Genomic DNA, 22,212 nt, shown 5'->3' with positions numbered 1-22,212 from the left:
AGACTCTCTGGATACAGTCAACACAAAGCCCTATCTCTCCTCCTGATTCTCTATAGACTCTCTGGATACAGTCAACACAAAGCCCTATCTCTCCTCCTGATTCTATATAGACTCTCTGGATACAGTCAACACAAAGCCCTATCTCTCCTCCTGATTCTCTATAGACTATCTGGATACAGTCAACAACAAGCCCTATCATTCCTCCTGATTCTCTATAGACTCTCTGGATACAGTCAACAACAAGCCCTATCATTCCTCCTGATTCTCTATAGACTCTCTGGATACAGTCAACACAAAGCCCTATCTCTCCTCCTGATTCTCTATAGACTCTCTGGATACAGTCAACAACAAGTCCTATCATTCCTCCTGATTCTCTATAGACTCTCTGGATACAGTCAACACAAAGCCCTATCTCTCCTCCTGATTCTCTATAGACTATCTGGATACAGTCAACACAAAGCCCTATCTCTCCTCCTGATTCTCTATAGACTCTCTGGATACAGTCAACACAAAGCCCTATCTCTCCTCCTGATTCTCTATAGACTCTCTGGATACAGTCAACACAAAGCCCTATCTCTCCTCCTGATTCTTTATAGACTCTCTGGATACAGTCAACACAAAGCCCTATCTCTCCTCCTGATTCTCTATAGACTCTCTGGATACAGTCAACACAAAGCCCTATCTCTCCTCCTGATTCTATATAGACTCTCTGGATACAGTCAACACAAAGCCCTATCTCTCCTCCTGATTCTCTATAGACTCTCTGGATACAGTCAACACAAAGCCCTATCTCTCCTCCTGATTCTCTATAGACTCTCTGGATACAGTCAACAACAAGCCCTATCTCTCCTCCTGATTCTCTATAGATTCTCTGGATACAGTCAACACAAAGCCCTATCTCTCCTCCTGATTCTCTATAGACTCTCTGGATACAGTCAACACAAAGCCCTATCTCTCCTCCTGATTCTCTATAGACTCTCTGGATACAGTCAACGCAAAGCCCTATCTCTCCTCCTGATTCTCTATAGACTCTCTGGATACAGTCAACACAAAGCCCTATCTCTCCTCCTGATTCTATATAGACTCTCTGGATACAGTCAACACAAAGCCCTATCTCTCCTCCTGATTCTCTATAGACTCTCTGGATACAGTCAACAACAAGCCCTATCATTCCTCCTGATTCTCTATAGACTCTCTGGATACAGTCAACACAAAGCCCTATCTCTCCTCCTGATTCTCTATAGACTCTCTGGATACAGTCAACACAAAGCCCTATCTCTCCTCCTGATTCTCTATAGACTATCTGGATACAGTCAACAACAAGCCCTATCATTCCTCCTGATTCTCTATAGACTCTCTGGATACAGTCAACACAAAGCCCTATCTCTCCTCCTGATTCTCTATAGACTATCTGGATACAGTCAACACAAAGCCCTATCTCTCCTCCTGATTCTCTATAGACTATCTGGATACAGTCAACACAAAGCCCTATCTCTCCTCCTGATTCTTTATAGACTCTCTGGATATAGTCAACACAAAGCCCTATCTCTCCTCCTGATTCTCTATAGACTCTCTGGATACAGTCAACACAAAGCCCTATCTCTCCTCCTGATTCTATATAGACTCTCTGGATACAGTCAACACAAAGCCCTATCTCTCCTCCTGATTTTCTATAGACTCTCTGGATACAGTCAACACAAAGCCCTATCTCTCCTCCTGATTCTATATAGACTATCTGGATATAGTCAACACAAAGCCCTATCTCTCCTCCTGATTCTCTATAGACTATCTGGATACAGTCAACACAAAGCCCTATCTCTCCTCCTGATTCTATATAGACTATCTGGATATAGTCAACACAAAGCCCTATCTCTCCTCCTGATTCTATATAGACTCTCTGGATACAGTCAACACAAAGCCCTATCTCTCCTCCTGATTTTCTATAGACTATCTGGATACAGTCAACATAAAGCCCTATCTCTCCTCCTGATTCTATATAGACTCTCTGGATACAGTCAACACAAAGCCCTATCTCTCCTCCTGATTCTCTATAGACTCTCTGGATACAGTCAACACAAAGCCCTATCTCTCCTCCTGATTCTCTATAGACTCTCTGGATACAGTCAACACAAAGCCCTATCTCTCCTCCTGATTCTTTATAGACTCTCTGGATACAGTCAACACAAAGCCCTATCTCTCCTCCTGATTTTCCATAGACTCTCTGGATACAGTCAACACAAAGCCCTATCTCTCCTCCTGATTCTATATAGACTCTCTGGATACAGTCAACACAAAGCCCTATCTCTCCTCCTGATTCTCTATAGACTCTCTGAAAACAGTCAACAACAAGCCCTATCTCTCCTCCTGATTCTCTATAGATTCTCTGGATACAGTCAACACAAAGCCCTATCTCTCCTCCTGATTCTCTATAGACTATCTGGATACAGTCAACAACAAGCCCTATCATTCCTCCTGATTCTCTATAGACTCTCTGGATACAGTCAACACAAAGCCCTATCTCTCCTCCTGATTCTCTATAGACTATCTGGATACAGTCAACACAAAGCCCTATCTCTCCTCCTGATTCTCTATAGACTATCTGGATACAGTCAACACAAAGCCCTATCTCTCCTCCTGATTCTTTATAGACTCTCTGGATATAGTCAACACAAAGCCCTATCTCTCCTCCTGATTCTCTATAGACTCTCTGGATACAGTCAACACAAAGCCCTATCTCTCCTCCTGATTCTATATAGACTCTCTGGATACAGTCAACACAAAGCCCTATCTCTCCTCCTGATTTTCTATAGACTCTCTGGATACAGTCAACACAAAGCCCTATCTCTCCTCCTGATTCTATATAGACTCTCTGGATACAGTCAACACAAAGCCCTATCTCTCCTCCTGATTCTCTATAGACTCTCTGGATACAGTCAACACAAAGCCCTATCTCTCCTCCTGATTCTCTATAGACTCTCTGGATACAGTCAACACAAAGCCCTATCTCTCCTCCTGATTCTTTATAGACTCTCTGGATACAGTCAACACAAAGCCCTATCTCTCCTCCTGATTTTCCATAGACTCTCTGGATACAGTCAACACAAAGCCCTATCTCTCCTCCTGATTCTATATAGACTCTCTGGATACAGTCAACACAAAGCCCTATCTCTCCTCCTGATTCTCTATAGACTCTCTGAAAACAGTCAACAACAAGCCCTATCTCTCCTCCTGATTCTCTATAGATTCTCTGGATACAGTCAACACAAAGCCCTATCTCTCCTCCTGATTCTCTATAGACTCTCTGGATACAGTCAACACAAAGCCCTATCTCTCCTCCTGATTCTCTATAGACTCTCTGGATACAGTCAACACAAAGCCCTATCTCTCCTCCTGATTCTCTATAGACTCTCTGGATACAGTCAACACAAAGCCCTATCTCTCCTCCTGATTCTCTATAGACTCTCTGGATACAGTCAACAACAAGCCCTATCGAAATCCTACATTTCCCACAATGCACTGGGCTCGCGTGGCCTTCGTTTTCACGCCCACCCCTCAGGCATTTGGCTGATATCAAACTCCAGTAGGTGGCGGTAATGCACATATATGCTTGCCAACTGCCATAAAAGTCAAAGAAGAAGAAGAAGAAGAAGGCTTCGACATAAAAAGATTTAGTAGAACAAGAAAAAATCGAAAATAAAATTGCCTCCAAATTGCACCAAATTTAAACCGAAGTATATATGTCGGGAGATGTCTTCATTAAAAAAAAATCATGCATTTTAAGGCATTTTCGTAGGAGTTACGCGCATCTGATGTTGTAACTATTTTATGTAAAAATGTGTAAAAACGGGTACATTGCTCAGCGTTGATTTCGTTACTTCAACGCACCTACTACTAGATGTAAAATTTGACGAGCTTTCCAATGCCGCCAGTCCCGTGTCTGCCCGTGCTTCCGTTCCCGAGATATGGTCTCTTTGCAAGGAGCTATGGAAAGCTAACTTAGCTACAGCAGGCTAGGTGGTGGAAAAAGATGGCTGCCTTTTGTTTTGGTACAAGAGCTGTGAAGGGGCGTGGAGGACCTCTAGAGGCGGGACCATGGCCAACAACAGTTGTAGTTCATAGGTGCACGACTTCCGCAAGGCTGGACTTGTCGCTCTGACGCGTTTTGCGTCAGAGCGACATGGAAATAATGTGAGAGATGCTTGATAGGTCTGGCAGTGAAGAACCAATTTCAAAAATTTCAACGGATTGGAAAACCTTAGGGGCGTGAGATTGAATATATTTTCATATTCCCCACGGGAAAGCCGTCCTTTAAGGGCTTCAGGCATCTTGTGGCCCTGAGACAAAATGTTCTCAAGGTGGGGTCTGGTGACCACCAGGGGTCATTGGGGGGTTCCAGGGGGTCCCCACTTAAACTTTGCCATTATTTCACTTAGCACAATTAGAGAATGTAACAATGACTATTTTGATCACAGTTTGATTATCTCTCTACCTACAATACAGATATACTGTAGGAATTCTGGACAAAATCATATCTGTCATATCTAAAAAAAAAGATATTGCCAAAATCTCATCAAATAGGGCTCCATGGCTCTATGTACTACATTTAGGAGCCAAGAGGACCATGAGTTCTATTTGACTTTATCCAGAGTTCTCCGGCAGAAAGTGACTTGGAATTTGTCGCGTTTGGTCGCCACACTAAAAACACACAATACTGTAGGTTCAGACTCAATAGCGTATCAGTGGTGGGGAAGAGAGAGCTATCAGAAGCCTAGTCGTTCCCGGACATGAGGCCCAGGTGTGTCTCACCTCCTCTGGGCAGAGACTCGTTGAACAGTCCCTCTGTGGCTTCGCAGGTGCTGCCGTCCCCTCCGCACACGCGACACCGGTCCTCCTTGGCGTCCGATCCCAGGATGTTGTCACAGCCCACGTGCTGCAAGGACAACAAGACAAGGCCATGGAGAAGAACACTGGAGAGGGAATGTAGGAGTTCACGATTGCGTAGCACCGTTTCACGTAGATGCCCCATTTCTCCAAGCTCACCGTCTTATCAGCTGTGTGTTAACGCTGTGTGTGTGACCCTGCGCAATACAACTGGGAGAATTACACCAACGTTTCTGTTCCCTCTTTGGATCTACCTTGTTTGCTCTCAATCACTCACTCTCTCTCTCTCTCTCTCTCTCTCTCTCCGCTCTCTGTTATTTGTAATCCCTCTCTCCCTCTCCCTTCCTCTCCCTCTCCCTCTCTCTCTCTCTCGCTCTCCCTCTCTCTCTCTCTCTCTCTCCCTCTCCCTCTCTCTCTCTCTCTCTCTCTCTCTCCCTCTCTCTCTCTCTCTCTCTCCCTCTCCCTCTCTCTCTCTCTCTCTCTCTCTCTCCCTCTCTCTCTCTCTCTCTCTCTCTCTCCAGCACATGTGCACAACACAGCGTTTTGAGTGTTTCTGAAAGCTCTCCAAGCAGACGGTGTTTCAGAGATTTATCACAGTATGGCAGTTAACCCAGAGAGCAAAGACACGCTGGATTCAGGCTAGACATAAACCTGTACTGCCTCTTTGGTAGGAATATTCCACCTCTTTGAATTCTATCCCCAGTAAAACACAATTTACTATATACTGTACTAATTCTAAAAGAATAATATCAGTGCAATGTTGTGGGCATAGACACTGTCTTTTCATGGCAAGCAGGAATCAGTTTGAATGGTCAGATAGTGTCAAATTAAGAATTTTAGTGTTATTTGAAACAGTTGCGTACACACACATACACACACATACACGCACGCACGCACACAGACATACACACACACATACACGCACGCACCCACACAGACATACACACACACATACACACACACATACACGCACGCACGCACACAGACATACACACACACACACGCACGCACGCATGCACACAGACATACACACACACATACACGCACGCACGCACGCATGCACACAGACATACACACGTGCACACATCTCACTGTACAAATGCTTTTATGCTCATAAAACAAAGACAGCATCAAATGCCAACTCCTATTAACACATTCAGTGCCACAGCGCTTCAGTAAAATTGTCTGGAGCCTGTGCCAGATTCACTTCCATTCAGTTGAAAACAGCTATAGAATTTTTTCTATTATGGCTATATTAACGGGGCTGGACTTTAATGAAAGATTGAACACTCCTGCTTCTTCCAAAGAAGAAATTTTGTTTCTAGACAGTTCCATTATGAAATTACAGCCTCTCAAAAAAGTGCACTTTCAATGGTTTTCTGTCGTTTTTTTTTACTTTCCAAGTTATAGGCCCTTTTATGAATACCTTTTGCACTCTAATTTCGACCACATTCACTGACTCTGGCTGGTGTTTTCTGATGTGGTGGCGTGTGGTGTGGTTTCTGTGAAGCCTGTGTGACACACACACCTCTCCCCCCCCCCCCCCCCTCCCTCCCCCCTCTCCCCTCTCCCCTCTCCACCTCTGAGCTGCGGGCTCCTCCCACACGCACAGTTTGTTTTCTCGTTTTTGCCCCGGACAGATCCCAGCGCGCATCATTTCCTTGATGGGCAAACGCGACTGAACGAAAAGGCATGGCCGTTCGGCTTCGGATGCTGCCTTTCTAGGAAATCGTGTGGAGATAGATAGAAGCATAAGAGCTCAGTTGTGAGCGCGGATGCAGCCGAGCCCACTCTCCGCTGTAGGCAGAGCAATATATACGGCGCTGGCAGAAAGCATGCATCGGTTTCCACTTTCTCCGCTGTCTCCTGTACAAAGTAAAGGATCTGAGGTGGGTGGAGCAGCTCCTGTGACGATGTTTAAGGTGGCGCCGTGTGATCCCTTGAAGGGATTCATGCTCACTGGCTAGGTACGACCTTAAACAGCAGAATTATGGAATAATATGAATTATGATTTTAGGACGTCCACAGACGTCCTTGGCACTCCTCGTTACTTTTTTTTAGGACGTCCACAGACGTCCTTGGCACTGAATGTGTTAATAAACAACAAGTGATTTTGTCTCACTATTATTATGGTACATTTAATCGTTATAATTGATAGCAATCAATTGTAAATGTGCCACGTGAACCTCCTGTTGTATTGATCAAAAGACAATCCCAGTCAAGGCTGCAGAGCGCTGATAAGGCTCAACAAGACTAATGCCAGTCATTCATTCACAATCAGCCGCCAGCAACTCTGGGCTTGATTGTTCTATACTGTGAATGGTGTATTTCTATGCTTTGGCAGCTGTGTTTACCCAATCAGTATCTAGTAAACTATGCTCTCCTAGATACAAAAAAAACTGGCACAGGTACTGAGGAAACACTTGTAGGCCAGCAATATGTGACTCAGCTATAATGTGACTGTGAAGGGCACGGCCAATGTCAGGACCCCAGTCAATGTGTTCTGTGAAGGTGGGAATAATGTACTTTATGATGTTTTGGGTTTTTTTATGCAGGAGGGTTTTTTATTGGTTGCAGTTGAAGGATGGGTTTTCACATGCAGCAGAATCCTAATTGGCACACAGTACCAGCTAATATAATGTCACCAACCTGCCTGATTGGAAGCATTGGAGCGACTGTGCCTGACGTGACGTGCTACATGTAAGTGGAGCTAATGTGAAACTGATTCATATGAAAATGAAGATGCAATCCCTTCAAATTGAGCCACTCTGTCAAAATGAAACTTTGACAATGTCTTGATGAAGCATTCCTGATCAAATGTTTAAATGAATCTCAAAATATTTAATTCCTATAATAGGGCCCCATTCAGACTTTTTCTTGGCCTCCTTTGGCTGCTGTATGGAGTTACAAAGATGTACTGACAGACTATAGACTTCCAAGATGCTATATCCAATACAGAAAAAAATCTTCAAGTTCAATAAAGTTCATCATTCAATATCTTAATATACAGGATTCACTCTGTAACAGTGTTCATTTTGTCTAACAACCCCATAAGCTACTTATTTCCCTTTAAAACGACCTCTTCATTTTGAACACAAAATGAAGTAAAAAGTAGTTTAATTTTCGTGGATATAATTTCCAATGTTGAATACGTAACTTTAGAGCAAGATTCTTCATCTCATATCAGTGCAGGAATTAAAATGTTCAATATGGATTTAAAAAAATCAACAATTTACCACCATATATATCATCTTTAATTTATTATTTTTATTTTCTTTAAGCATTTTTGCCTTGATAGACTCTATAGTGACGAGAAACAAGAATGATTGAGGAGAGAGATAGGGATAGCATGCAACAAAGGTCCTGGTCGCCATGGTCACATGGTACGCGCCTCAGCCACCTGAGTGGGCAGGATAGGACGGGTATCTCCTAAGCGATGTTCCCTTACCTTGCACTCTCCATTGATGCAGATGTCCAGAGAGTCGGCCTGGCATCGCGTGCCATCGATGACGGCTGGGGAGCGCTCTGTGTAGAAGTTATAGCCCTCTGCCAAGCAGTTTAATGCACAGGGCTTCACACCACCTGGGTCACACACACACACACACAGAGAGAGAGAGAGAGAGAGAGAGAGGGTCCATAGTTGAGGAATTAATTCGACATAAGTTCTTATTTTTCTTAGCGGGTATTGAACACCTCCACCCATTATGGCATGGTCAGATATAGCGGTGACCCAGAATGGATCAAAGAACAGACCCGATGGACCCAAGTCCTTCCTCTAGGAGACTCTCAACATGGGACTTATTAGAATGCCAACTCCCCCAGGTTTGGACAAGCAGCAGATCCATAAGACCAGAGGGTCATCAAACACAATACACACAGTGTAGAGCAGTGGTTCTTCACCTGTGGGACACTGGTGGTGTGGCTTAACTGGTGGCACACGGCTCCTCCCCCCCTTCTCATACTTTATGGTGGCAGTATCTGAGGTGGTACTTGGTGTAAAAAGGTTGAGAAGCACTGCAAAGGTTGAGAAGCACTGCAAAGGTTGAGAAGCACTGCAAAGGTTGAGAACCACTGCAAAGGTTGAGAAGCACTGCAAAGGTTGAGAACCACTGCAAAGGTTGAGAACCACTGCAAAGGTTGAGAACCACTGCAAAGGTTGAGAAGCACTGCAAAGGTTGAGAACCACTGCAAAGGTTGAGAACCACTGCAAAGGTTGAGAACCACTGCAAAGGTTGAGAAGCACTGCAAAGGTTGAGAAGCACTGCAAAGGTTGAGAACCACTGCAAAGGTTGAGAAGCACTGCAAAGGTTGAGAACCACTGCAAAGGTTGAGAACCACTGCAAAGGTTGAGAACCACTGCAAAGGTTGAGAAGCACTGAGGAATCTGAGGAATTCTCACCAAAAGTCCACAGGACTTTGCCATGATAAAAAAGGAGGACATTATTATTGTGAACTCACCACCAGTGTAGGGTTTCCAGTTGTAGTACTTCCCACGGAAAGGCATGCTGTCAAAATCGGCACACTGTTTCTCCCGGAAATCACGAGATCCTGCCTGGCAAGGCTGCAAGACAAAGAGAGGAGGTATTTCAAAATGGAGACGCTTGCTGGCATGTTATTACTGCGTAATTATACAGTGAGTAACTGAGTTATTATAACTAGTGTTTCACGATAAGGACACGTTTTTGTTTGCATAGATAATAACATTATTAGCAAATGGATTCAAACAGAAACCCCGTGCAAGCTGTCACATTGTATTTTAAGAGGCGAAAAAACACAGACGTCTTTCTTGGAATTCCTAATTGAGAACAATGTGTTTTGCGTTTGGAGGGGATTGCTTTTTTTTTTTTTATGTGCGGATTTGTGATGGATAATAGAGCACACATCTCTGGCTGGGGTAATTAGAAACATAAACACTGCCAGAGGAGCCAGAAGTCCAGAGGAGGCGGGTTCTGGTGGGACGGGCACTCTCTGCTGCCATATTGCTCCGGTAAGGCGGGGGGAAGAAACACGTTATTGGTGTGAGAAGGTCCTCGGCAACCCCGAAACGCTCTCCCTCGGGGCGAATAAAAACTCCTAGTGAGCCCAGGTCAAAGCTGTATTTCACACGTTGAAAGTGTTCCATGTCAAAGCGGGCCGTGGGGAGGTTGAACGACTTTCATTACGCGAGTGTTAGCCAACATGGCAGCTTTAAACTCGCACATCAAACGCGCAGACTGCGTCAGAAAAGACAGAATAATATTATTGCAACTGTGTGTTGAAATGACAGCGTGGGGCCAAAACGAGGCTTACGAGAAGATCTTCTCCTAAGTCCTAAGCAGTAAGTAACTTATTAAAATCGCATTATAATCATATAAATGTGACTGCCATTGAGTCCTTAGAGCTAATATAACCTGCGTGTCTGACTCTGTCCCTGCCTCCTGGACCCACTTCAACTCACAAGACGATTCGTTTCCACACAGACCCCCTTCAGTGGCTCTCATCATCAGCCATTATCCTGATGGAAACTGATATCTAACAAAGAACGTATACTGCCAAGAAGTGAAAGCGAGGTCATTCCATTCCATAGCTACGGCTCCCCCATTTTGGCCTGAAGGAGACTGCCGTAATGACGCCAGTAAAACGTCCCGCCTGCAAAGTGCCGTACAAAAGCACCTCTACCCGAAATGGCCTGTGTTCTTCCTGGTCATGGTATGTCTCTCTGTCATGGTTCTGTGCTGTTTTCCCATTGGCGTTTTCAGTCCAAAATGGCGCCCGCGCTGGAGTTTTGTCTCTTGGCTTCTGTACTCTTTGTTTAAAATACGATAACCATCTGCAGGATGCAGTAAGAACAGGGTACGTTTGCCAACTTTGTACTTTGTACCTGTCACTTTCATGGCCGTAACTAGTTACGAGGACGGGGAGGTCCGGACCTCCCCTAATATTTCAGAGAATATATATATTTTTTTTTAATAAAACAATCTGCATGGAAAAGCATGAAAAACACGGGATCGCTTTTATTTTGAAACGAAAGGCAGGTCAGGCAGGAAGTCATCTGACGCTGCGTCCACGGTAACTTGATTCCGAGAGAGCAGTGGTGAGTGATGACTGTCTGTCTGCCTGGCGAGATAATTGAAGGTGAGCGAGCTGCGAAACAGTGAGCGAGTGAACGACAGACAGTGAGTGACACTGACAGATTTTTTAGCAACAACCAAGAAAGTAAGTGTCTAGTCTGTCTCTTAAGTAATGTTACCTGTGTGACACGTTGGGATGCTACTGGCTAATCATGCATGATGCCAATTGCCAAGCTCCCGAAGTCAGGTATGCAGGTGGCTATATGCATGGTTTCAGTTTCATGACCCAATAAGTAACAAAAAGAGGTGGTGTAAAGTTAAAAACAACATAATATATTTTATTTTATTTTTCAATCGTTCCTATCAGGAATAAATAAATGTCCCTCTGTATGTTTTTTTTTATTATCGATGATGACTTTGTGTGTTGTGTACGGCTTGGGTTGTGTACCTGTGTTTGTAGGTGTCATTTTGATATGAATTTGGCTAAAACAGTTTGTGTTTGTTAGTTACAATTATGTTGACAGGAGAGCTGAGCAGGTGGTGACATGAAAGAGAATATACTGAATAATGACATCACAACAGTATAATCCTAATGTTGATTTAAAATGATATATTACTCTAAATATGGCTAAAAAAGGGGGAAAAAAACCCTGGACCTCCCCTATTTCGGAACCCTGGTTACGGCCCTGGTCACTTTGCCTTGCTAGCTTTGTACTCTGCCACACTTGGCTGTACATACTCTGTCCATATCTTGTATATGTTTAAGTTTAGGCCTATTTATTGTGTTATTTATATATCTCACTACACAAGACCATTTCCTTGTATGGGTGCAAACATACTATGGCCAAATTAAATAATTCGGAATCTGTTTCTGAGGGATGCAACAGGTAATAAGTGTGTGTGACTAAGTATTTGTCTCTTTGTCTGCATCTGCGTGCTGACACACATCTTCATTGGACAAAGGTGTGCTCACTGGTCACTGTAATGAAATAGTGGTTTGGGATGTTGTTTGTTTTCCACAGAAAACACGCGGCGCTTGCTCTCAGCTGTTAGTTTTTAAGACTGTGGTTGAATATCCACCACGCCCCTAACTGGCTCAATTTTCACCTTGTGAAGAAAGAAAGAAAGAAAGAAAGAAAGAAAGAAAGAAAGAAAGAAAGAAAGAAAGAAAGAAAGAAAGAAAGAAAGAAAGAAAGAAAGAAAGAAAGAAAGAAAAGGCCACCTAGAAATAGTTTAACAGAGTTGTGAACTTGCAGCCATGCAAAATATTTGTTTAAAGCAATGCTCCAGACCGCAAAAAGGTCTACGGATCGCTTTCCATAAAAATGCGCGGGGGGAAAATAGATAGCGTGATTGACAACGCAGTGTCTCAATTGAAATGTCCAAACAAGCTGGGGACTCTACACATCAAACAGCAGCAAATGAAGCAAAGTTCACCACAGGGATGTCAGAGATGTTCCAGGAGGAGAAAACATGCCAGCGAGCTTCAAGGCTGATGCTGCCGGTGTCCCTCCACGCAAAGCCTTGCCTAAGATAACATGTTTGAGAAGAGGGATCACCGGTCGTGCTGTGACAGGCCCAATCCATCCCAGGTCAGAATGCCTCAACAGACCCCGCTGTCTTGCTCCAAGCTGCTAGCAACATTACAGAGCAGAGCAGGGCATCTGTCAGGAGGAGGGCAGGTTTAGCTTCCAACTCACTTGTATACGTTTGCTCCAGATAGCAAGCGGAGTGAGCGAGATAAGGGAGGCAGAGAGAGAATAGAGAGGCAAAGTGACCGCCTACTTCCTGCTTCAGCACTGTACCAGAGATTTCCATCCGCCATTTATTTTCCCATAGACATTTCATAAAATGCTCATAAAAATAGTTTTACTTTGTCAAATCAAACGGTTCAGCTATATTTAGAATCGGGAGAGACCATAGAACATTTCACTCAGACAAAAAAAAACTACATTGATTTTTTTTTTTTTTTATCCACAATTTCTTTACCTTTTGGTCTGAGTGAAATGTTATGCGGCCTCTCCTGTTTCTAAATATATCTGAACCGTTTGGTTTGGATCAGTGAAACTATTTTTATACGCATTTTACGAAATGTGTATGGGAAAATAAATGGCGGATGAAAATCTCTGGTACAGTGCTGAAGCAGGAAGTAGGCGGTCACTTTGCCTCTCTTATAGGCCACCGTGATGAACTCACGTCGGTGTTGCAGGATCTGTAGCGCTTCCTTTCTCCCAGACAGTACTTGCCTCCTCCAGAAGGGCTGAGAGAGGCAAGAGAAACATGAATGAGTGGGAGATTGAACAGAGCATCAGCATTTCACAAATGACAGTCACAATTTGTTCATACGAATACTCTTTGAGATGCAGCAAAGGATATTAGTGTAGTGACAGAGGGTCAAGAAATAGGCCTCTGGACCTCTGTGAAAAAGAGAGAGCGTGTGTGTGTGTGTGTGTGTGTGTGTGCGTGTGCGTGCGCACGCGTGTGTGTGTGTGTGTGTGTTTTTGCCAGTTTGAAGGCACTCTGAGCTGAGCATTAGTACATGTGTGCCTGTCTGCCGGCACGTTGCCAATGATTCATTCATGAAATCCAAGCCGCACTAAGAGCTCTTAAGTGTGACATGACATTTCAGCGGGGACAGAGAAGACTACAGTCCACGCCTCAGTCTGTAACCTCAGAGCAATTCTCTACTCTGGCTCTCACTCCTTTCCACCCCCCCCCCCCACTTCTCTCTCTTTCTCCTACTCTCTTTCCACTACAACACCACACAAAACACCTTTACTGTATATGTGATTTTGGAGAAAGATTGAGTCAACACGGTTCTCATTCCCGGGTCGCCAAGTACTGACGCGTCGGAATTTGACGTGGGAAATGAGAACCGTGTTGACTCAATCTTTCTCCAAAATCACATGTTACCTTCTCTACTTAAGTATGACACTCAAGGCTTACTTTCTCCTGTTGCACAGAGAAGATTTTACTGCGGTGAAGTTCTGACAGTCTCCATGGAGACCGTTTGTTTGCTTGCACGTGGGGCTTGTGTGATACTGTACCTGTTATCGCCTCACAAAGTTGGTCTACACTATAGATTGTAAAGAAGAGAAAAGAAGACAAGAAAACCACTAAAGCTACATGAGCCTCATTGCTAATGTTAGCTTTCAGTTGCGTTTTGACATTTGGCTAACTAACACAGACTCATCTGCACAATTCTCAAGCAAGTGTGACAGACTTTGGAACTTTAATGTCTGTTAATTTTCTTAATTTATCGCCATAAACTCAGCAATGTTGCACTTAAGATAGAGTCAGAGGTACCTTAAGTTTCTTTTTCTTACTTTGTTTGCTCAAGTCTTTTGTGCAATGGTTTAACTAACTTTAATGGACTCCTTAGGTATAAGACCAAGATAAGGAGAAAACCTTAAATACTTAAGTGAACATTTGAAGGAAGACTTAGGGCCTGTGTCCACCTAGCGTCTTTTTCCAACGTTAAACGCTGGGAGTGCGCTGGGGAATGCTGATCCCAGCGCACAATATACAAGGAAGCAGTCTGCAAGTAACGTTAGTTCAGCTTGATAGCTGACAGCTAGCATGCTAACAACACAGGTAGGCTACGCTATTAAAAGCAGTAAGCACAACACTCACCAGAAATATTAAGTGTCTAGCTGATCTGCTCCCACAATTGAGCCGTTCTGTCTCTGTTGCGATAGTTTTTCCATATGATTAGTTACCAGAAAAGGAGCAGCCGACACCAGCGTCTTTCTGAAAGTATTCTGAAAATATTTTCAGCTGGAAGCGCTGGGAGCGCTGGGAGCCGGGCGCACAAAAACGCCGAAAAAAGACGCTGGGCGCTCTGCACTTTCTCTAGACGTCCGTGTGCGCCCGCATACGCTCGCTCCTCATTGGAAACAACTGAAAAAAGACGCCGGAGCTGATGAAAAGACGCTAGGTGGACACAGGCCCTTATGGGTGTTTTGTGCAACCAATTTTATTTGAAGGGATACTTAACTCAGACTTTAAGGAAAATCTTAAAGGAGAACTTAACAGGAAAACAATGCTGATTTATTTAGCTTATTTTGGCTTGATTATTCTTGTCTTATTGTTGCATCTTCCCCTTCTTCTCACCTTCATGAGTCTGTACGCACACAACCACAAAACACAGTGAGACAGCCATTCCAGCCGGGGTAATGAAGGAGTTTGTGGCTGGTCTGCTCCATGCTCTGATGCCTGACTCTGGTCTGCTCCATGCTCTGATGCCTGACTCTGGTCTGCTCCATGCTCTGATGCCTGACTCTGGTCTGCTCCATGCTCTGATGCCTGACTCTGGTCTGCTCCATGCTCTGATGCCTGACTCTGGTCTGCTCCATGCTCTGATGCCTGACTCTGGTCTGCTCCATGCTCTGATGCCTGACTCTGGTCTGCTCCATGCTCTGATGCCTGACTCTGGTCTGCTCCCTGCTCTGATGCCTGACTCTGGTCTGCTCCATGCTCTGATGCCTGACTCTGGTCTGCTCCCTGCTCTGATGCCTGACTCTGGTCTGCTCCCTGCTCTGATGCCTGACTCTGGTCTGCTCCATGCTCTGATGCCTGACTCTGGTCTGCTCCCTGCTCTGATGCCTGACTCTGGTCTGCTCCATGCTCTGATGCCTGACTCTGGTCTGCTCCATGCTCTGATGCCTGACTCTGGTCTGCTCCATGCTCTGATGCCTGACTCTGGTCTGCTCCATGCTCTGATGCCTGACTCTGGTCTGCTCCATGCTCTGATGCCTGACTCTGGTCTGCTCCATGCTCTGATGCCTGACTCTGGTCTGCTCCATGCTCTGATGCCTGACTCTGGTCTGCTCCATGCTCTGATGCCTGACTCTGGTCTGCTCCCTGCTCTGATGCCTGACTCTGGTCTGCTCCATGCTCTGATGCCTGACTCTGGTCTGCTCCATGCTCTGATGCCTGACTCTGGTCTGCTCCATGCTCTGATGCCTGACTCTGGTCTGCTCCATGCTCTGATGCCTGACTCTGGTCTGCTCCATGCTCTGATGCCTGACTCTGGTCTGCTCCCTGCTCTGATGCCTGACTCTGGTCTGCTCCATGCTCTGATGCCTGACTCTGGTCTGCTCCATGCTCTGATGCCTGACTCTGGTCTGCTCCCTGCTCTGATGCCTGACTCTGGTCTGCTCCATGCTCTGATGCCTGACTCTGGTCTGCTCCATGCTCTGATGCCTGACTCTGGTCTGCTCCATGCTCTGATGCCTGACTCTGGTCTGCTCCATGCTCTGATGCCTGACTCTGGTCTGCTCCATGCTCTGATGCCTGACTCTGGTCTGCTCCATGCTCTGATGCCTGACTCTGGTCTGCTCCATGCTCTGATGCCTGACTCTGGTCTGCTCCATGCTCTGATGCCTGACTCTGGTCTGCGCCATGCTCTGATGCCTGACTCTGGTCTGCTCCATGCTCTGATGCCTGACTCTGGTCTGCTCCATGCTCTGATGCCTGACTCTGGTCTGCTCCATGCTCTGATGCCTGACTCTGGTCTGCTCCATGCTCTGATGCCTGACTCTGGTCTGCTCCATGCTCTGATGCCTGACTCTGGTCTGCTCCATGCTCTGATGCCTGACTCTGGTCTGCTCCCTGCTCTGATGCCTGACTCTGGTCTGCTCCATGCTCTGATGCCTGACTCTGGTCTGCTCCCTGCTCTGATGCCTGACTCTGGTCTGCTCCATGCTCTGATGCCTGACTCTGGTCTGCTCCATGCTCTGATGCCTGACTCTGGTCTGCTCCCTGCTCTGATGCCTGACTCTGGTCTGCTCCATGCTCTGATGCCTGACTCTGGTCTGCTCCATGCTCTGATGCCTGACTCTGGTCTGCTCCATGCTCTGATGCCTGACTCTGGTCTGCTCCCTGCTCTGATGCCTGACTCTGGTCTGCTCCATGCTCTGATGCCTGACTCTGGTCTGCTCCATGCTCTGATGCCTGACTCTGGTCTGCTCCATGCTCTGATGCCTGACTCTGGTCTGCTCCATGCTCTGATGCCTGACTCTGGTTTGCTCTGATGCCTGACTCTGGTCTGCTCCATGCTCTGATGCCTGACTCTGGTCTGCTCCATGCTCTGATGCCTGACTCTGGTCTGCTCCCTGCTCTGATGCCTGACTCTGGTCTGCTCCCTGCTCTGATGCCTGACTCTGGTCTGCTCCCTGCTCTGATGCCTGACTCTGGGACTAAGGGGGCTGCGATCACCTTACACAGGTGTTCCACATTATCCCGCTGCCTTCTCGCCTTCCCCTTCTTCCACTCTAACCCTCCCTCCCCTTCTGTTCTGCTCCCCTCTGCTTCACCCTCGTCTCCTCCTCCCTTCACTCTAACCCTCCCTCCCCTTCTGTTCTGCTCCCCTCTGCTTCACCCTCGTCTCCTCCTCCCTTCACTCTAACCCTCCCTCCTCTCCTGTTCTGCTCCCCTCTGCTTCACCCTCGTCCCCTCCTCCCTTCACTCTAACCCTCCCTCCTCTTCTGTTCTGCTCCCCTCTGCTTCACCCTCGTCTCCTCCTCCCTTCACTCTAACCCTCCCTCCCCTTCTGTTCTGCTCCCCTCTGCTTCACCCTCGTCTCCTCCTCCCTTCACTCTAACCCTCCCTCCCCTTCTGTTCTGCTCCCCTCTGCTTCACCCTCGTCCCCTCCTCCCTTCACTCTAACCCTCCCTCCTCTTCTGTTCTGCTCCCCTCTGCTTCACCCTCGTCTCCTCCTCCCTTCACTCTAACCCTCCCTCCCCTTCTGTTCTGCTCCCCTCTGCTTCACCCTCGTCTCCTCCTCCCTTCACTCTAACCCTCCCTCCCCTTCTGTTCTGCTCCCCTCTGCTTCACCCTCGTCTCCTCCTCCCTTCACTCTAACCCTCCCTCCTCTCCTGTTCTGCTCCCCTCTGCTTCACCCTCGTCTCCTCCTCCCTTCACTCTAACCCTCCCTCCTCTTCTGTTCTGCTCCCCTCTGCTTCACCCTCGTCTCCTCCTCCCTTCACTCTAACCCTCCCTCCTCTTCTGTTCTGCTCCCCTCTGCTTCACCCTCGTCTCCTCCTCCCTTCACTCTAACCCTCCCTCCTCTTCTGTTCTGCTCCCCTCTGCTTCACCCTCGTCTCCTCCTCCCTTCACTCTAACCCTCCCTCCTCTTCTGTTCTGCTCCCCTCTGCTTCACCCTCGTCTCCTCCTCCCTTCACTCTAACCCTCCCTCCTCTTCTGTTCTGCTCCCCTCTGCTTCACCCTCGTCTCCTCCTCCCTTCACTCTAACCCTCCCTCCTCTTCTGTTCTGCTCCCCTCTGCTTCACCCTCGTCTCCTCCTCCCTTCACTCTAACCCTCCCTCCTCTTCTGTTCTGCTCCCCTCTGCTTCACCCTCGTCTCCTCCTCCCTTCACTCTAACCCTCCCTCCCCTTCTGTTCTGCTCCCCTCTGCTTCACCCTCGTCTCCTCCTCCCTTCACTCTAACCCTCCCTCCTCTTCTGTTCTGCTCCCCTCTGCTTCACCCTCGTCTCCTCCTCCCTTCACTCTAACCCTCCCTCCCCTTCTGTTCTGCTCCCCTCTGCTTCACCCTCGTCTCCTCCTCCCTTCACTCTAACCCTCCCTCCCCTTCTGTTCTGCTCCCCTCTGCTTCACCCTCGTCTCCTCCTCCCTTCACTCTAACCCTCCCTCCTCTTCTGTTCTGCTCCCCTCTGCTTCACCCTCGTCTCCTCCTCCCTTCACTCTAACCCTCCCTCCTCTTCTGTTCTGCTCCCCTCTGCTTCACCCTCGTCTCCTCCTCCCTTCACTCTAACCCTCCCTCCCCTTCTGTTCTGCTCCCCTCTGCTTCACCCTCGTCTCCTCCTCCCTTCACTCTAACCCTCCCTCCCCTTCTGTTCTGCTCCCCTCTGCTTCACCCTCGTCTCCTCCTCCCTTCACTCTAACCCTCCCTCCCCTTCTGTTCTGCTCCCCTCTGCTTCACCCTCGTCTCCTCCTCCCTTCACTCTAACCCTCCCTCCTCTTCTGGGCTGCTCCCCTCTGCTTCACCCTCGTCTCCTCCTCCCTTCACTCTAACCCTCCCTCCCCTTCTGTTCTGCTCCCCTCTGCTTCACCCTCGTCTCCTCCTCCCTTCACTCTAACCCTCCCTCCCCTTCTGTTCTGCTCCCCTCTGCTTCACCCTCGTCTCCTCCTCCCTTCACTCTAACCCTCCCTCCCCTTCTGTTCTGCTCCCCTCTGCTTCACCCTCGTCTCCTCCTCCCTTCACTCTAACCCTCCCTCCCCTTCTGTTCTGCTCCCCTCTGCTTCACCCTCGTCTCCTCCTCCCTTCACTCTAACCCTCCCTCCTCTTCTGTTCTGCTCCCCTCTGCTTCACCCTCGTCTCCTCCTCCCTTCACTCTAACCCTCCCTCCCCTTCTGTTCTGCTCCCCTCTGCTTCACCCTCGTCTCCTCCTCCCTTCACTCTAACCCTCCCTCCCCTTCTGTTCTGCTCCCCTCTGCTTCACCCTCGTCTCCTCCTCCCTTCACTCTAACCCTCCCTCCTCTTCTGTTCTGCTCCCCTCTGCTTCACCCTCGTCTCCTTAAAGGGAGAGTGGCGTAATGACAGATATATCCACTGAAATTCCAGCAGCCGGCCGGGGTCGCTTTTTGCCCTGGAAATGTTTTACAACAACCCTGACAGTCTAATTGGCTACACCTCCACCTGGATAAGACACACACACGCACGCACGCACGCACGCACGCACGCACGCACACACACACACACACACACACACACACACACACACACACACACACACACACACACACACACACACCTGTAGGTGGGAACCTCGACGTGTGTGTTCAGCTTGCTGTGGCTTACTTTGCCTACTTACGCTGGGCTGTCACAGTGCCTCATGGAGGAGGAGACGCCGCCCCCGCAGGTCCTGCTGCACTCCCCCCACGTGGACCAGGGACCCCAGCCTCCGTCCACGCTCTGGGGCCAGGTGCCGAACGCCACGCACTCCCCCTGGTAGCACCACTGGCCCGGGAGGAGCGCAAACACACACACGGAGACACCAGGGGAACTTTGGTCATTGCACAGCAGGTTTTAACAATTTCCGTGAAATGTTGACTTTCATTTGAGTTCACAGGGTCACACTTCAATAACAGATTCTTTAACAACCTGTGCCTTCCCAGATCAGTGATTCTCAAAGTGGGGTCCGGGGGGCCCCCAGGGATCCTTGAGGGGGTTCACTATAATTCCATCCATAAGTAACACATGGGGGGGTCCGTGGTCGAGTGTCAGTGTAGGGGTCCTTGACATGAAAACGTTTGAGTTGCCCATACGACGCAGAGGATCTCAACAGTGGTTATATAGAGTTATATTCAATGTATATTGTCAATGAATCTACATCTAAAACAATTAAAATTTCTATAACCAATTTCTATATTGGTTCTGCCAGATGATCTTTCAATTTCAAGTTTTCCCTCACATACATCATCTCTCCATCTATCTCTCTTTACACTCCCTACACTACTACAACTTACCCTGTCATTTCATTTCCTGCATTAGTCCTGTTATTTTATTTCTGCATTACGTTTTGTCATCCGTGCATTTTGTTCTTGTTAAACTCCTAATTCAGTGTTGTTGTTGAGTTGAGTGAGAATCATTTGTTTATCTGATTGTTAGTTCATTTGACACAAATATATTTTCTGGAATCTCCTTGGGGGTTTCTTTCTTTCTTAAACCCTCTCTTACAGTGTTATTTCCACTGCCTGCTGAGGTGAATCCCGAGTCTGATGCTCCAAGAGGAAGTAGGAGAGTAGCATATAAAGCCTTGTGCTAAGCTGTCCCGGGTGCCAGAGAGAAGGGGGATTAGAGACAGCCCTTTGTCTTCCCAACTGTGTCAGTAGGTTAAGAACCCAGAGGGACCGGTACAGGTCAAGGTGTCGGGCCACTGTCCTCTTTCTCGTGCTCGCTCATTCACTGCTCAGGGGTCATGTCCTGAGACACTGTCTAAACAAGATTAACACAGAGGGAGAGAGACACAGAGAGAGAGAGAGAGAGAGAGAGAGACAGAGAGAGAGAGAGAGAGAGAGACCGAGAGAGAGAGAGAGAGAGAGAGACACAGAGAGAGAGAGAGAGAGAGAGAGAGAGAGACAGAGAGAGAGAGAGAGAGAGAGACAGAGAGAGAGAGAGAGAGAGAGACACAGAGAGAGAGAGAGAGAGAGAGAGAGACACACAGAGAGAGAGAGAGAGAGAGAGACACACAGAGAGAGAGAGAGAGAGAGAGAGAGATGGGCAGGAGGAGGAGAGGCAAGATCTACTTTCCACAACAACCTCAGGGGAAATCTCTTATCTGTCATGGTCCCTAAAAGGCAGGCTATGTGGTAGTAGGGATGCACGATGATATCGGCGCGTCATCGCTATCAGCCGATAAAGGGTTTAAAATGAAATATCGGCATCGTCCCGAAACGAACATTTCCGCCGATATGAACTGACGCTGACGCTAACCCAAGCCTGTTTAAGTAGGATGAGTCTTTTACAGTTTTGTTTGAAAGAAAATGTAACCTAAGTTGAAGTAGTTTTCTTATTTTGCCCAGTGAATGTGTCCATTTTGAAAAGCAGTGTATTGATGTCTGCATCTGCCAGTGTGGGCCGTCACGATGAGAGGAGGCATAATAATGTGTTCATTCCACTACAGGAGAGACGTGATGCTCTCTGAAATTAGGTGGAGAAAAATGTGCGCAGATATCAGTGTCCGCATCGGCAATCGGCCAAAAGAGTTGGATATCAGCAACAACAAAACATCCAATATGGTCCATCCCTACTTGGTAGCGTTGAGTCCATCTGACCACACAGCCAGTTCTGACACCTCCAAACAGTCCTCCCTTCTCTAATCTGCTGCTCCCTCCTCTCCCCCCTCTCCCAATCTCTCGCTCCCCACTCCTGTTGGCAGGGCCTCTCCCCATTACACGCTGGGTGACAAATGGCTGACATTCATATTCCTTTGAAGCGGTCCCCGGCAGGCAGGGGCAGACAGGGTATGCCACTGGCTCTCCTAAAGCTACTCCAAAGCCCCCCGGGCTCAACCTGGGGCCCCCTGTGTTGTCCAGGACCCCGTCCGTGGGGCCCGGTCCTGAAAGGCTCCACTGAGCTAAAGGTAATCACGGGTGACAGCTCGTGACACTCTCCTATTCTTCCCTTTTAGGCCTCGCGCCATCCGGTGACAATGGCTGCCGTAATCCATGTTAAAACTGTCTCCCCTAACCTGGCCGGCATCGACAGTGGACCGATGACCTCAAGCCTGGCCGTGCACAACCACTGCATGAGTGGACA

At 47.5% G+C, this 22,212-nt stretch overlaps 1 protein-coding gene across 2 annotated transcripts in view; it reads right to left on the bottom strand.

Annotated features, from left to right (window-relative positions):
• adamts6 (ADAM metallopeptidase with thrombospondin type 1 motif, 6) overlaps nucleotides 1-22,212 on the bottom strand; it is a gene marked incomplete at both ends in the record, with an annotated part of 103,102 nt that overhangs the window by 32,255 nt on the left and 48,635 nt on the right. For both annotated transcript variants that reach the window (XM_083641939.1, XM_083641938.1), the window contains 5 exons: nucleotides 4,807-4,930; nucleotides 8,330-8,463; nucleotides 9,340-9,442; nucleotides 13,128-13,191; nucleotides 19,766-19,911. In XM_083641939.1, coding sequence (XP_083498065.1) covers nucleotides 4,807-4,930; nucleotides 8,330-8,463; nucleotides 9,340-9,442; nucleotides 13,128-13,191; nucleotides 19,766-19,911 — 571 coding nt within the window. The remainder of the gene's footprint in view (nucleotides 1-4,806; nucleotides 4,931-8,329; nucleotides 8,464-9,339; nucleotides 9,443-13,127; nucleotides 13,192-19,765; nucleotides 19,912-22,212) is intronic.

The sequence above is a fragment of the Poromitra crassiceps genome (genome assembly GCF_964638095.1).
Source record: "Poromitra crassiceps genome assembly, chromosome: 8".
NCBI classification, from domain to species: Eukaryota; Metazoa; Chordata; class Actinopteri; order Beryciformes; family Melamphaidae; genus Poromitra; species Poromitra crassiceps.
The sequence above is the reverse complement of the archived record's forward strand: the minus strand, read 5'-3'. Positions and strand labels throughout refer to the sequence as shown.